The sequence below is a fragment of the Atractosteus spatula genome, chromosome 7, assembly GCF_055471065.1.
Source record: "Atractosteus spatula isolate fAtrSpa1 chromosome 7, fAtrSpa1.hap1, whole genome shotgun sequence".
Classification (NCBI taxonomy): domain Eukaryota; kingdom Metazoa; phylum Chordata; class Actinopteri; order Semionotiformes; family Lepisosteidae; genus Atractosteus; species Atractosteus spatula.
Genome location: NC_142712.1, coordinates 16,818,915 through 16,836,018, shown reverse-complemented (window position 1 = coordinate 16,836,018; position 17,104 = coordinate 16,818,915). Strand labels below are relative to the sequence as shown.

Below are 17,104 nucleotides of genomic sequence, written 5' to 3'. Positions count from 1 at the left end.
TCATTAGATGAAGTGCTAGCTATGGACCAGAGGCGTCTGAAGATCATCCTGCAGAATCACATCCTGAAGCTGAAAGTTGCTCTGAGCCAGCTGTACAATGGACAGCTCCTGGAGACCCTCGGAGGGAAGATTCTCAGGGTCTTCATTTACCGCACTGTAAGTTTTTTGCTTTGCTTTTAGCATTTTCTTTGATTCTTAATTTGTACATAGTCTGGCTTACATTTGTAAGCATTAAATGGCAATGAAAATAATTTCCTATAACACCTCTCCATGTTGTTCATTATGCTTTTAAAACAATCCTTTTATATCCCTTTAATTGATTCTTCCCCTTATTTGTTTCTTGCGGAAACTGATTTTATAACACAGTGGATTTCTTCAATTGAATTCCAATTATCCTGCTATAAAAAAAGGATTATGTAGGTTCATGCAATTTTCATTTATTTCAAAACTACAATTTCATCAAGAACATGCTTTTGTATTTCTCTTTAATATGGTAGTGCACTGAAGCAGCATTAAGTGATCTTTAGCATAAATCATAAGGAGAGGGCTGCATTTAAACAGCTTTTCTAAGTTCATTGTGTCACAAACATTTGAATCACATAAAAATAGCATATTTAAGGAGGCAAATACATATTGAGCCGAGTGCTGCTTGAGTACATGACAGAAATGAAGAAAAGAAAGTTTTACACAAAATGTTTTTGTTGGCAATAGGAATCAAATTAACATGTCCTTTTAACAGTAGTTATCAGTGTCACAGCAATATAAATCTACTCAGTAAAAATGTCTTTCAATTAAAATAACATCTGTAAGTATCTTTTAGAACCACTAATGGAAGGATTTTAGAAAGCAACTTTAGAAAGCACAGATGTGTTTCCTAGATCTGCCTTACTTTTTATTACCAAGCAGGTGGTCAAGAAAACACTAAAATGCAGCCATGCATTAGTTTCAGAATTGACAAATAGGCCGTAAAACGGACCTTGTCAATATACAATTGGTACTTTTGTCTTAAAATTTGGTACTGCTTTCTTCTCAGCTAAGCTCAGCTATGTGGTTCTTCTTAACAGGCTGTCTGCATTGAGAACTCTTGCATGGTGCGAGGCAGCAAAGAAGGGAGAAATGGTGCCATCCACCTTTTCAGAGAAATCATCACACCAGCGGAAAAGTCAATGTTTGAAATCCTGAAGAATGATGCGCGATTCAGGTAGTGCCAACATCAAAAGGCTAGAATTCCATGAATGTGTTACTGAAAAAAAAACATCTGGCTAAATCGTGAACCACAAATATGACTTTTACAGGGATGAAAAAACAAACTAAAAAGGATTTGCTTATCATTCCACTTGCCGAGTACACTGTATGAGACAGGAAAATTAGTCTGAGCTATTTGAGCCTGAGCCTCAGCCTCTTTTTTTAAAAAAAATTAACACCTCTGTGTACAGCCAGACTTAATAATTATTTATTTAATTAAAAAAACATTAGACTTTAGGAAGTTCTTTTGAAAGTGTTGTTGTGTTCTTTATAAAAGCAAATATCTGGTACTATGCACTGGTGCTTAGTGTTTATGCATAACTTCCCAGGAAATGAAAACAAAGCAAAGATTATTGACATGAGACTGTTGGAATAGATTGATTTTTTTAACACATCTCCATAGCTGTGCACCTATTTCAAAGCACCCACATCATCCAGGTGGGTGCAAAACATTAGTGGTGGTGGAGGGGAATCCCCATTAACTGTAAAGCACTTTGAATGGAGTGTCCAGAAAAGGGGTTTATAAGTACCAGGAATTATTATTATTATAAAATAAATGGCAATTTTATGGTTAACACAGCCAAAATATGCTTACAGTCTTGACATTTGATGGTGTATGGTTGTCATTTTAAAATCTTTTGTGCATTTCCATTGCAGCATGTTCTTGCAGCTGATGGATGTTGCCGGCCTGACTGAGGTACTCAAGCAGAAAGGAGATTGGACTCTCTTTGCACCAACCAATGATGCTTTTGAGGGTCTGACTCAGAAGGAGATTGAGATTCTTACGAGTAAGTGTTCAGCAAGCTGACAAAGAAAACCGATTCTCTCAAAAACAGAAGGAGCATCAAAGTTATATACAGTATATCGATCATATATATATATCAATCATTGTATATTCAAAACAGTACAGAAATGTTATAGATTGAAAAAACCCATTCACAACTGTGCTCATCCTTCTGAAGACGTCACGTCAAAACTGATTTGACTGGTTTTCCTAGGCAGAAAGCTTTAATAATTTAATAGGATTTCTCCCTAAAAAATACAATTGATTGTTTAAAAAATCAGTGCCAAAGCAGATAATTGTAATGCAAAGACGTATATCATGAAAAACAGGTGTAAATATATATACAGTATATACAGTATATGTGGATTTGTTAATGTATACACATTATTTTTTATCTACCATATTCTATTTTAAAAAAGTTTTAATGATATGGGCATTTCCAGATTTAATAATACATGCTTCCACTGATTTCTATAACAGCCAAATCTAATATTAAAAGTATTCTCAGGTGTTAAGTTTCTCCCGTGTACTCAACAGGTGACCCCAATGCCCTCAAGACCATTCTGCTATACCACTTGAGCAATGGCGTTTTCATCGGTGGTGGAATGGAGAGTGGAGTCACCAATCTTCTGAAATCCATGGCGGGCAGCAACCTTATGGTGAAAGCAGTGAGTATACACTCCCTCTGTATGCATACCTTAGCTGTTTAGTTATGAAAGAATATCATTCATTCAGGCTACCCAGTAAAATTAATGGGCCTTTTTATGATGTGTGTTTTCTCATTTTCCAAAAAAGCTTTGGAACTGAAGAGAGGTTTTCTTTCAGATTATTTTGTACTGTAACCAGAATACACTAGAATGGAATTCAAATCATTCAGGAACAAAAAATATTCAAGCAAGATGTTAGGATGAAGAACTGAGCATCTTTAAGTGTTGGAAAGCACCAAGGTTTTCATTAATACATGTACATATCTTTGCACTTTGTGTATGTATGTGTCCCCCTTCCTCACTGATTCTTTTTGCAACAGACTTTCTGTACTCCCTCCTTTGTTTTTCAGTGCTGTAAAGAACCACCTATGGAAATCAGCCGAGTCTCTGACCACCTTTAGATACTGTAGCACCTATGATCCCTCAGCTCTCAACTCCATTCTTTATTAAATCTTATGCAGCTAAGATTAAGGCATCTGTTAGGATGATGAAGGCAATGATGATGAAGTTGATGATGATAATAATAATAATAATAATAATGTGTGCACACAAATGTATGTGTTTTGAGATACATCTTTATCATTTGGTATAGCATTACATAACCTGCCATACTTACAGTACTTATTATATTATTTTCTCACCAAATGGAATGGGATTGATTCATAAGAAATTCTTCAATTATTTTCCTAAGAGCAATATTCTTATTTTTATAGTTCTTACATAATTATAATTCTTATCTTCAAAATCTCACAAATGTCTACAAATCTGTTTCCTTTGGTTTACTCTCATTCGTTTTATGGAGTTCACTCCAGAAAGTTTTTTGTTTAAAATGTTATCTCTAAGACTCAAGAAACATTGGAATTGTTTTCCTTTTTCCAAAGCTGATGGCTACAGTATACAGTATATACTTTTTAACTTCCTAAAAGAAAACAATGATAGATTTTTCCAGATGTAAAATTATATCCTGGCCTGATTTTTGTTTCTATTAGCAGACCCTTTTCATTAAATTTGTCTTGTGATTTAGATTTTGGGGCCTGCTCCCATTGTGGCTACATTTTGTACCATTATTTCACTTCTCCACATCTTCTGTTGTGAGCCCTCATGTTTCTAATGTAAAAAAGCAAACCTTATCTAAATGAGTCTGGCTCCTGCTTTTATTCTTTCTTAGCTTTGCATCAAGTCTCATGTTGTTTCAAGTCTACAGGAATTTGTGTTAATAAAAATAAAGTTGCCAATATTAAAGAAAGTGCTAATCATGAGAAAGAATAATGGTCACTTCTTTTCTCTGTTTAGATTAACAACACTATCCTGGTGAATGAGGTGAAAGCAGATAAAAGCGATGTCATGGCAACAAACGGTGTGGTTCACATTGTCAAGTCTCTTCTCTATCCACAAGGTAAGTGTTACATTTTTACTTGTATTATAATTATTATTCCTAATAGATGTGCTGTTGTTGTAGTCATAGCCACAGTTTACATTACAACTGCAAATCACTTACAAATCAGGCATGAATGGTCTAAAACAGAAAGTAATAGGAGTGCTGTTCAGAGGAAAATAAAAATTTAGGGACTCTATATTGCTTAACAGGAATGTACCTTGGATAATATACAGAAGTGAACTTTACATGCATCTAGCAGTTGGAGTGAATTGGTTTCTCTTAGATCTCTCTCAGTGCTTCTTTAGCATTACCACATCTACTGTACAATGCCAGATTTGAAATATTTTTAATAACAGTTTTGTTAGCTGAGGTCTTGTGGTGGCCCATTGTCAAAGTCAATATAGTTTTGTAAATGTGTCGTGGGAACAGTACTACAGACAAAACTGCCATAGCTGGAGATTGTTTTGATCGTGTCGATTGCAATTGTTTTGTCCATTGTCAAATGGTCCTTTTTCTAAATTACAGTCAAATTTTCTGGTCACAGAAGTGTTTGCTGCCATGTTTAGGCTTTGTTACAGTAATTCAAAAAGATGCAGAGGTTTCTAAATTGATCATTAAATATGTTTGAGTTACAGTTTGGATCTCAATCAAAAGTTTCAATTTACTAGCATTTCTCTTTTCTCTACATGTTTGCTTGTCTGTTGAAACATACAAAAAGTCACAAGTAAGAACATAATAAGTGACAATATTAGTAGTGAGTATTAGTTGTAAAAAACAACTAAACCATTTATAGAAATGTTAGCCAGACAAAAGTAAATCATGAAAAGAAATGATTTAAAGGGGTGAAAGCATATAACTTCCTGTTTGTGTTAAACATTGCAGATATCCCTGTTGGAAACCAACAGCTCCTGACCATACTGAAAAGACTGATCAAGCACATTCAGCTCAAGGTATGACAGACTTTATACAGTAGTTCTTGTCAACATTTACTGTTTCAAACAGCCACGCGTGTTTGAGAAAAAGAAAATGTTCCGGACTACTGAGTGTGCAAAATACTACATTTGAAAATTAATTGAATGTCACCAAATATTGAAACTCCATTTTCTAAAACCTGTCTAAGAGGGTTTGTGAATGTATTACTGTGTTACAGAGTATATCAGAATGTTAAAAATACATACTGTAGCTATGTCCTACAAACTACACATAGTCAGATCACTGCAATCATTATGATCTTATAATAATACAGTCAATGCACTAAATCTCTGTTGATATCCCACATCTGGCTATCAGTATTCCTGATATTCTTTTTTCACATTTTTTTTCTTTTAGTTTATTCAGGGATACAGATACCAAGAAATTCCTCTGACATTCTTAAGTAAGTAAAGAAAAAGCACTTTCTGTTATATTCATTTGTTTTTAAAGGCTATCCATTTAGGAGTCTTTGATTATTTTATTGGTATACTGTATATTGGTCACATTTTATGAATGCAGTTATGTATCCCTTAAATTGTTGCTCTTGTTATAAAGTTACCAGAATCAGAAACGTGTACAAACCCACAAAGCATACTTATCACTTCTCTTCTGTTTAACATTTATATTTTTTCTATTTTTTTACCATGTATTTTCTTGACTTTCAATAAGATTGCATCCAAATAATTTTGAAAGTTGCCTTTGTCTTTAATCCATAGCAAAGATAATTAAAACAGAGGTACAGGAACCTGAGATTAAAATAATTGGAGGCGGAACTCAGACAGTCACCAGAGTCATCCAAGGAGGTAATTTATAATGTATACAATATATGTATATATTATAAATAAATATATATTATAATATATACAGTATATATAAAATCCCCATATGAATTTGTGCAATGGTAACATCAAGAGAAATTGTGCAATTTCTTTCAAGAATGTTTCTAGAGTTTTGTGTGAGACATCATTAACTAATTGAATTGATAAAACACCACAAAATGGTATAATACTCAATAAAGAACACAGTTCACTTAAATTAAATTTGTGTAATCCTTGATGAACAATGATGAAGGAGCATCATTGATGAGGGTTATAATTTAAACTACTGTAAGTAGCAGACACAGCCATGAATATTTGTACTGAGCATTTCTGCAATTAAAGCCTTTGATAGACATGAAAATGTACATTTTTGACTGGGATGTAAGAGGTAGAGCTGAAGGCAAACCTATAAGTTCAAATAACATTTGTAGTTCCACTATTAGCCATTACTGTTTCATCCTCAAAGTATTGTATGCATGAAAGCTGTCTTTGAGAATATGCCTATAATTAACAATTAATAATATGATTACAGTTTGTAGACATGTATACTGACCAGATAATAACTGCATAATTAGAAGCTCACTGTATACAAAACATCATACTGTGTAATGAGCTGAAATTAAAAAAAATAGGCAGGGCTTGTTATGGGTTAATTTGGCCGGTAGTCAAGTCTCCTAGGAAGTGCACAATGACTGCTGTGTTCAAAGAACAAAATTAATCTACACATACTGTATAATGACTAGGCCTCTTTGTTTGTCAGTCATAAAGAAAACGTTCAGTCATTTTAAGCAATTACACAGTTACTGATAATATATAAGAAACATTATGATGAAAACAGGCTACTCACAACTATGCAGTTTTCCACTATCCTATACACTAAACAACTCGCACTGATTATCTTTAAAAAAAATCTTATGCCATCTGTTGTTAGTAAGGTATACAAGTCTTACTTTCAAGGTTCCAAAAAATTATATAAACAGAAACATGTTTCTTCTAAAGCCCTGGCTTAAATTATTCTGACACTTGTTTAAATCTCCAATTTTCCTTACAAATTCACTAGATGCAGGATGAAATTAGTACAGAACTTTTTGGTACAGTGCATGGATTCTGGGAGGTATTGAGGACTAGAACAATACTAAAGGTATACCCTTTTTACAGGTATTAATTATTTATCATTAAGTTTGGGGGATTTTACTGTATATATATTTCTATACACATAATTGATTATTTAGCACACACTTTTATCTTAAGTGAATTTCCAAAGCTGAACTGTAAAATATGCATCAACAGCTGCAGCTACAGAGGTATAGTCGTTCACAATAGACCTTGGTTTCAAATGTAACCAATGAAAGGGCACAGGGAGGTTCAGTAACTTGCCCATAGTAACATAATGTGAACCAATGGAGGAGGTGAGCTGTACATCTCTTGAAAAGTCCTTTTTGGTTCAGCTACTGACCAACTTGCTTTCTATGAAAGGGAAATTGAAATAAAAAAAAACAAAACATGGGTGCTATGGTGGTGCAGTGAGTAGCATTGCTGCCTCACATCTCTGGGGCCCTGGGTTCAACACCAGGGGTGCTACCTGTGTAGAATTTCAATGTTTGGGTGCTCCAGAGTCCTCCCATAGTCCAAAAACATACTGGTAGGTTAATTGGCTTCTGAGAAAACAGGCCCTAGGTGGGAGTGTGTGATCTGTGTGTCTCCCCTGTAATGGACTAGTATCCTGTCCAGGGTGTACCCTGCCTTGCTCCAATTGCTTGCTGGGATAGGCTCCATCTTCATTATGACACTGAATTGAAAGAAGTGGTTAGAAGGCATGACAAATTATATCATAATTCTACAGCATACTGTATGAATTCTAGTTGCAAGGATGGAATCATCCTTCGATGACAGGAAATGCACAAGGCACATCAATATAAACTTCAGAAAATGTTGTGCTGTTGGTTTTAAGCAAGTGATGTTCTTGGGGAATTCTGTACATATGACAAAGATGTTCTGCTGTACATGAATTTGTATATCCAGATTCCATGCTCAAGGATCAGGAATACAGGTATCATGCAGCCACTGGGAGAAACAGTTACCATGTTCTCAAAGGTATTCAGGACTCAACAGCTGCGCATGTTCAGCCACACTCTTCACGGGTTGAATGAAGTTTATGCTCATTGGTGTGGCTGACACACTGATTTCCTTGGTCAACTCCTTTTAAAAAGTATTTACATAGTACAGTATGTGAATACAGTATGGGCTGTCATTGATAGTGTTCATTTACTTCACTAAATTTCAGTAATGCTTAAAGAAAATAAGAGTCTGTATTTCTGCACTAACTTATCCCATTGCACGTAGTTAATACAGTGAATTGCATTTTTGATAGTTGTGTGTTATTTTCTAATTTTAATTCAATTTAATTAATGCATTTATTGATGAAAAATACTGCTTACAGTATTGTATTTTAAAATATTCTAAATTTAAGAAGTTGATAGTGGTATCATTTGTACTGTATGCAGAGACATTTAAAAAAAACAAGGTTTTCACTTCAGAATGTTTTTGTTCTTAAACCTTAAAACAAACAAAAAAATAAATGTATAAAGCACAGAAATGTAGTTAACAAAAAAGAAATCAGATTTGTAAATTAATCAACAATGGCAAGCTTACATTTAACACCAAAGAACTAGAATAAGCTCTGTGGTTCTAAATGTGTCAGATATAAAAGAGTGTTGTTCTGAAGTGCAATTTTGTTTGTTTGTTGAGTATTCCCCAAATTTTACATTTCTGTCTTCAATGAAAGCCCATGAGGAACACTGAATTTTGACTCCCACGATGTGCTGGAGAGTGATAGAAATGTTGCATCAAGAGCAGCTTTATCTAAAAGTCTCAGTTTAATCCACACTTTCAAGCACCTGAAAACAGTTTAGCTTGCTGAGGCAGAGACAACAGAGGAAGAGTGATGCATGATCACCCTTATACACAAGTCCCCACAGCTGCATGTGCATGTTCACACAGGTAATGTTTGAAAACTGTTTTTGTACAACCTGCACAGTGCGTACGAGCAAACAAAGGATCTCAAACTGTGGACAAATAAAAGATACTGGTGATCTTATTTTACACCTCTATAATTTTTTAAAATGTGAGGTTTAATCAAGATGAAATACTTCTGATGAGAAATGCCAGGAAGAACAGCTGTAAACTGTTTACTCCTTTGGAAAAAGCAATCAATATTTTTTTGTTTTCCTGCATAAGGCCAGCTGCAATGAAAAATAAATATTTTTTTTCTTTCCATGTTATTAGTATCCTACAATATTTTAGTTTATATATTCTCTTCTATATACTTTTTAATTCATTTTTTTTTATATATATACTGTAAGTGATAAGATGCTCTAAGGCTTCTTGTCTCCACATTCAGAACACCAGAGTACTGTACATGTGGTTTGTATTGCATTAGCAATTTTGTAGCTAGTATTTGACCCTGATCTCTATACACTGTTCAGGTTGTACTGTGATATTAATATTAGTTTGAAATCTTATTCTCTGTTTTTGGATATTTTTGCTTTAGGACCTCAAATTACAAAAATTACTAGGGTTGTTGATGGACAGCCATCTATCACTAAGGTGACAAGAGTCATTGAAGGTGAACCTGCCATTACCAAGGTGACCCGGGTCATTGAGGGAGACCCAGCCCTTACCAAGGTTACACGAGTCATTGAGGGAGATCCCACCCTTACCAAGGTTACACGTGTCATTGAAGGTACTGTAAGTTCAGGAGAAACAGTAATTGAATCACAGTTAAAAGGTTTATAAATGTTGAGTTATATATTATTGGAATCAATTATAGAAACAAAGGAAAATATGATCATATTGATCATTTTCGATCATATATGATAAAAAAAATGATCATATTGACATGCTACAATGTCACTGCTCAGCCACCTCAATGCTGATGTATTTATACGTGGTGACACGTCTGTATAGTTGTAAATATGTAGTGAACTCTATGGCTCATGAGAAGGAAATCTACCATGACAATAACATGGAAATCTACAGTAAGTTCACCCAGTGCTGTATGTAAGAGTCTGAGGCGCGTTCAAGAACCTGGTAATTTTGACAATAGGAGAAGGCAAGGGAAAATCAAAATATCCATCACTGTCTAGATCTTCACCATGAATCCTCTATATGAAAAGTAATGATACAGTAGAGAACTTCGGAATAACCTTACTACAAGTAAAGGTGCTGATTTTTGTTCAAGAAGAATAAGACAAGAATAAGAATAAGTACAAATTGATCTCATTAGGGTGCATCTGTTTAGTAACATTTTGCTTTTGCTTGATTGATTTCCTCTCCTCAGCAAGAGTGTTCCCATCGTAACCGATCTTTGATACTTGACTCATTAGAGTCCCGCCTTGCTTCATTTAGCATTCTGCTGGCAAATTACCAATCTAGCCTTTTCAGTATAAGTGTTAGTAAAGAAGTTAAGGAGTGATATAAACAGTGACTTTTGATCTTATGTTACGTCTGCAACACAGTGGCGACCCTCAAGTATAGTTAAAATTTTGGAAATAGCTTTCCCTTACCTTATTTATATGTGTTTTCTCTATTAAAATAGAAACTGCAAAAAATGTCTTTAATTGTAATTCTGCTATCCTTATTCCAGAAACCGCTCACCATGTTCTTATTTCAACCCAGGTCCTCAGTACGCAGTCACTCATGTTTCCACCGATGGCCAGCATGAAATTGATGGAGAGATCAAGAAGATTCTCAGTGAAGGTCAGTGAAAAACTCTAAGTGTGAATAATTGTCTGTGGTTGATTAATGATTAATAGCCTACCATTAAAGGCAAAGCATTGTCATAATGAGGGATATTGAGGTTAACAACAGTCAGACAGGATGACGCTCTTTTGCACTTTCATCCCGGCAACCCTACATCTTGCAAGATAATAGGGAAATTATCCTTTGGAAAAGTTTGGAAATGAGAGTGTGAGGGAGTGTACAACTCCCAGCTCATGTCCCTTATGTACTGTCTGCCCTTGCATGAATAATTAAACCTTCCTGCACAGTTTTTGTTTCTTCACATGAAGGGATCTATAACTTCTGAAAGATGAAATAGCACTGCTACAACCTCCCCAAGTTTTTAAAGAGAATTAACAAGTGTTTTGCATAAGAGAGAAGGGGAAAAAAGGCATTTTAATATTAAATGGATAAGCGTTATCATTTTAGGCCTGATGTTTTCCTTGAGATATTTCTTTTTGACATTGCTGATGCTCTGAGTCAGAAGATGCACTTTAATGAGAGACAGATGTGTGAACAAGGTGTTTTTGCCATGTGCCCTATCAGAAGCTACCAAGGTTACGAAACTACTTGAAAGTGAAGCACACTTACTTGAAGAAGAAGAAATCAAAAGGCTTCTCCAGGGAGGTTAGTTGGTTGGGGTAGACTAATCCCATTGGATCCAATCTTCATTCAGGATAATTATGATTGCTTTTCTGATGTTTATAACTGTCAGCATCCCCTCCCTGTATGACACACTGTAATTTCTTAACAAGCAGATCCTCCTGTTTCTGTAGTTCTTTGAGGGCTGTATTTATATCCTTCCTAAATTGTAATACTGTACATGCGTATATACAGTATGGTTTTATGTACAAAAATATTTCTAGACAATAAAGATACAAGAAATAAATGAGGAGAATACAGGTTATTTTTCAGCCCTCAAAATGCTGCTGTGCACTAAATATGATTCAAAAGTCAAAATAAAACTTTTTAAAACCACAATTTTTAAAGAAACAAAAATTTAGAAAGTAATATGCCACAGACAGGCATGTTAAGACACACAGTACAAAACAGAAAACAAATATGCATTTTTGCTTAATGATATTTAGTGCACATACTGTAGTATGCAAATAAGCTGTGGTATGCATGAATAATAAAATGATGCATAACATTTACCCAGATTCACCCCTGTATATGTTTCTAGGGCCAGTAAGAGCAGAAAAAGAGAACAACCAGAAGATAGGTCCATGCTTTAAAAATAAAAAGAGGAAAAACACAATATCTCAGCTGTGGGGCCTTTTTCAGGTTTGTTGAGGTGGGTGGGCTCCACAGCTGAAACATTGAGGTTTCCCTTCTTTTGTTTTACTGTGCAGTGTGAAATAAAGCTCTGCTGGTTTATGTGCAGCTCACTCGCTGATGCTGCTCCCCAACTCTGTTACAGGATAAAGCTCAATTTTGAATAAATAAACATTCATGTTCTGTCCCAAAATGCATTATACTGTACATCTTTAAATTACTCTTAAGCAGACAGGAGTAGGAGGAATTTATCCCAGGCAGTGGGTGTATCTGGTAAAACTATTTAACTAGAAAAATGCAATTTCATGCAACTTTGTAGAACAACAGCTGTGTGCCTACCACAATAAGGGTTTCAGTGCTGGTGGAGATTTTTTAAGACATGTTCTGTAAAACTAGTCAGTATTTGACTAGTCAGAGAGCATAAAAATAAGATTTTATTGTACTATACTGTAGATTATGGAAACCAGTATTTCTTCAGATTTTATCACTAGGTTGCACTGCTGGTTTCCAGTGACAATAGCATTAAAGACTATAATTCATCCTAGTGTTTTTCATTAACTGAATTACCCCAGATAGTAGTCACCTAATGTTCTATTTTGACTGGAAACCAATGCACACAAGCACATGATGTACTGTATGATTTACAGAATGGGCCTTGGAAAATCTCCACCTTTATACCATGTTATTCTGCTTGGCTCAGTCCTTTTTGATATGTGACTCACTGAATAGCATGAGGACTTCATTAGTGATAGAAGATCAAAGCTTCAAATAGCAAAACGCTGTCATGAGCCTGGTTTGATAAATATGGACTAAATGGAGGTTGGGAATCATGTTAACTTTCTATAAAATGTTTTCTTTCCTAATTGCTTCAATCAACTTGATATAGTCATGTTTTCCTTTGGATTGAAAATGAGATTGTTTTTTTGTTTCATCATTTATATACTCTGTATATCATATATCATAATTTATATACTCACTGGTTTAAAAACCTTCCTTTCAGCTCCATTTTCAATATCATACAGTACAGAAACATTTGGGAATGCAGTATGTTTGTGCTTTTCTCTAAAAAATAAGTATGTTATTTTACTCTATAGAGTCATTAGACTCAAAGGTAAATTTTCGCTCCTTAGTGGTGACAACAGTTTAGTGTTATTAAATTATGATTGGTGTTTTTAATAAGATTCTATTTCACAAAGCAGTCAGCCTCTGTGCGATATAACAGCCATGTACAGAAAATAGTGAGAAAATGTAAATTCACCTTGAAGCTGATGATTTTTTTTTTTTGTCAATTGTTTCATCTAATACTGACTTTTTCAAACCGTAGCTGGAACTGGGTACACCAAAGTGACCAAAGTGATTCAGGGGGAGCCTCAAGTCATTGAAGGTGTTTTTTTCTGAATTTTTCCTCTTTCAAATTTAAAGTTCTGTTTAATCATTGGCTTCCAATGATTGGTTCTTTACCTTGTTTCTTTTTCAATGAAAGATAAAGGTTAAGATAAGCATAACCAAAAACATTTTTAGAATTTTCTAGTCCTGCATTATGTAACACTAAGGGTCTCAATTTTTTAATATATTAAAGCTTTCATTTTTGTGTGTTTGAGAATACAGTGCATATCAAATTACCTATTCAGTTATACAGTATGTACATGCATGTATGATACTTTTCCTACATTTCAGTAATATCGCAATATGAGTTAATACTATGACAAAGACCCAGAAATGGTTGACCTTTTCTCATTTACCAGTTAGTTTAGCTTTGATTTGCTTGGCCTTGACATCTAACAAGTTTAAATTAACTGACCATATTGATTGTGATGCAGCATTAACTAGACTAGGGACAGTATCTGAACTATATTCACAACAGCACTGGGTCATGACCTGAGAAGTATTCAGAAAAGTGCCTTTTAATTTAGGAAAGTTGATGTTTTTTATGGTGAAGAAACAATAATTTAGCAATATAACCACTACTGTAGCCCTACCACATGCAATGTACTGTATAACCAACATCTGAAAGGGCTTTCATGCTCAGAATTTTCACAGCTTTTTTCTTCCACATCTTGAAGTTTGATAGTTGTTGTCTTCTTGAGGATTGAGCAAAGTTTAATATGTATTTTCCCCCTAAGGACCTTTTTCCCAGTACCACACCACAATCGAAGGAGAGCCCCAGCAACTGGAGTCTGATTCAGAGAAAGTCACCACATTCATTCAAGGTTTGAAGAACCCACGCTTCAAGAAGAAAACATGAATTATTCTTGTAGACACCATGGTTCATTCCATACTGCAAAGTTCAAATAAATTTTCTTTCAGCGTGTAATTAACAGTTCCTTTGCTGACTGCATGCTGACACAGCTCCCCACTTGACACCATGTTTTATTCATTATTCTTTTTTTTTCTTTTAACATCAGGAACAGTGAGAAATCCTTCTAGAAGAATTCCAACAGGTACCTATATTTAATTATATTTCATTATATTTTACAAGAATGTTCAAGAGTATGTCACATGGACATACCTGTACTGTATGTCTAAAACTCCTGTCTGCTTATTCATCATTTGCAACTGATCTTTGACCCCATTTGACAATCAAGGAGATTAATCAAAACCAATCACTTATTTTTTCAGCTTTCTTTGGGATTGTAAAAACTCTTCAAACCGATAAATTAAAAAGAGAAACTAAAAGTGTAGATAAGTAACTGATAGCATATGGATGTTATTTACGCATAAATTGTCTAGTTCTTATTCAAGAATCAACTCGTTCATAAAGCATTTTTTTCATTTTTAAAAGAGTGAATTTAAAAGAGACTGTTATATTATTTTTTGAGCATTTTTAATCTCCAGCTTTAGACAGTAATATGAAACATTCTCAAACGTATCTTATATATACAGTAATGCTATTAAAATGACTGAAATATGCCACTGTAATAGTCTAAACGAAAATAAACCTACTTGATTTGTGCCTTGGTGTTGCTAGAAATATCTGAAGTAGCGGTCAGAAATTGTATTGTTTTTGTAGGTTTCTGATTGATTGACTTTTCCAAGTGGTGATTTTGTTCTTTTTTACCTGCCTGATAATTTCTATTTGTTGCAGCACCCCGAAGAAGGACTAGACTCGCCCAGCATAAACGAATCCCTCGACAGTGATTGAGTAATTGGGAAATCTCACTACCACTTCCATATAATACTTTGCGAGGAGAATGAGAGTAAATGTAAACTATCAGGACCAAAATCAAGAGCCAAACTGGTCCAAACGCAAGATAGGTAAATGCCTCTGGGATAAATAAATGCAAAAACCTCAGTGGAAATGATCACTTGATGCTTGTCAGCCCTACGCCAAATAACCATTTTTATAGCTGTAAGAAAACGTTGCATTCCAAAAGAGTATTTAGACCACCTCGTATATTAACACTGTACCTGAATACACGTGAGAACTTGTGAAATGTGGTGTGGGAATGGGAAGATAGTAATTAAAGAATATACACCATGTATTTTCATTTTTTAGAAAAAAGTCTGGCAATGGAACATATTTTTTTTTCTTTTGGAGGCCATTCCTTGGCTAGTGATTAAGATGCAGGTCAGATAAAAAGGAATGGTTACATCTGCATGATCAAAACTTATTGGTGCTCACATTCAGAACTAAGAATGCTTTTCTTCAAAGAAATAAAGTAATGCTTTGCTCTTTTCAGGTACTAACTGATGACGTAAATTATGTAACTTGACTCTTGGCCAGGTTTTATCATTCTAGTTCTGATTTCTTTCAGTGGTTCATTTAAGCTATACGCATCTGTTTTTTTTTTGTTTTTTTTGTTTTTATTTTTTTTAAGAGACTAGCCACTGAAATGCATCTTTCATATTTTCTGAAAGCCATTTTTGGTTGTTTTCTGTACATTTATTGTACACAAAGCTTATAATGTTTTCTGTGCCTTTTTATACTTGTTTTAGGAAATGATTATTCAATAAAAAACTTTATTGAATGTTAATAGCAACCTCCTTTTTTTAAAAGAATTCTACTTTTATAAATAAAGCTGCTTTTTTGCTTTACCAGTAATCCAATGAATTGTGTATGAGAAACAATAGTTAATACAGTAAAATCACAATCATATAGCACTTGCTCTGAAGTTGCACACAATGACTTTGATTGTTATTTCCCTGGAATGATTTGAGATAGGAATTATTTATATAATAACATAAGAAAGGTGGAAAACGAGAGGAAGCCATTCTGCCCATCAATTTGTAGTTTGTAAGTAATACATCCAAGAATCTCATGCTTCTATTCCTTGAAAGATGCCAGCTTCAAAATATGTTTCACAGAGCTTGTTTCACATTGTCCGTTGGGTAAAGAAACATCTCCTGTTCTCAGTTTTAAATGCATTTTCATGTTTGCACTGCTTTCTGGTTTATGTTCCATCGTTCATTCTGAAGAAATGGGTTAACTTTGTCAGTGTCTTTGAGGTTGTTGAATATTTGTATGAGGTTCCATCATAGGTGTCTCCATTCAAGATTGTTCAAAAAACAGGTTCAGTTTCCACAGCTTGTCAATGTAGGTCATTTCCCAAAGCCCCAGAATGTCTGGTTGCTCTTCTCTAGATAGATTTCAGAGCAAAAATATCTGTTTTCTGATGTGGTGAGCAAAACAGTATGCAGTATTCTAATTGAGGCCTTACTGAAGCATTATATTATTTTATCATCATTTTGATTTCAATTCTACGCTTTTAGCAATATATGCCAACATATTATTTGCTTTTCTTTGTCTGGAAAATGAAAATGACACGTCAACATACAGTATACACCTTCCACATTTTCCTAAGTAGCTGCGTATACTGTAGTTCATTGTTTCCTATTTTGAATTTATAATTAATATTTTACTACTCTAATACAAAACAATGCAGTTTTCTAAATTAAACATCATCTGCCAAGTGTTTGCTAATTTGGGATAATTTTATTTTACCAGAATCTAAATTTTTAAAAATAAACTAGGAAGACCAGTGTCCCTAGTACAGATCCCTGTGGTACTTATATCACCCTAATTTAAACAGTCACCCCTTATCTCTACTCTCTTTCTTCAATCTCTTAACCAATTCTCTATTTAAAACTGTGATGGTTAACTACCACATTGAGACTCTACAATTTAATGTTCAGTTATTGTTAAGTA

At 34.4% G+C, this 17,104-nt stretch overlaps 1 protein-coding gene across 9 annotated transcripts in view; it reads left to right on the top strand.

Annotated features, from left to right (window-relative positions):
* The window catches only part of postnb (periostin, osteoblast specific factor b), a 30,155-nt gene extending 14,223 nt beyond the window's left edge, over positions 1–15,932 (top strand). Inside the window, exons 10-25 of one of the 9 annotated variants that reach the window (XM_088920382.1) lie at positions 8–156; positions 1,065–1,201; positions 1,903–2,033; positions 2,567–2,697; positions 4,030–4,132; positions 4,997–5,064; positions 5,444–5,489; positions 5,803–5,889; positions 7,927–7,998; positions 9,455–9,646; positions 10,582–10,662; positions 11,230–11,310; positions 13,283–13,342; positions 14,082–14,168; positions 14,364–14,399; positions 15,044–15,932. In XM_088920382.1, the coding sequence (XP_088776508.1) occupies positions 8–156; positions 1,065–1,201; positions 1,903–2,033; positions 2,567–2,697; positions 4,030–4,132; positions 4,997–5,064; positions 5,444–5,489; positions 5,803–5,889; positions 7,927–7,998; positions 9,455–9,646; positions 10,582–10,662; positions 11,230–11,310; positions 13,283–13,342; positions 14,082–14,168; positions 14,364–14,399; positions 15,044–15,096 (1,514 nt within the window). In that variant the 3' untranslated portion in view covers positions 15,097–15,932. The remainder of the gene's footprint in view (positions 1–7; positions 157–1,064; positions 1,202–1,902; positions 2,034–2,566; positions 2,698–4,029; positions 4,133–4,996; positions 5,065–5,443; positions 5,490–5,802; positions 5,890–7,926; positions 7,999–9,454; positions 9,647–10,581; positions 10,663–11,229; positions 11,311–13,282; positions 13,343–14,081; positions 14,169–14,363; positions 14,400–15,043) is intronic. The other 8 variants (XM_088920383.1, XM_088920384.1, XM_088920387.1 and 5 more) reach the window with 8 other exon arrangements.
* The last annotated feature ends 1,172 nt before the right edge of the window (positions 15,933–17,104 follow it).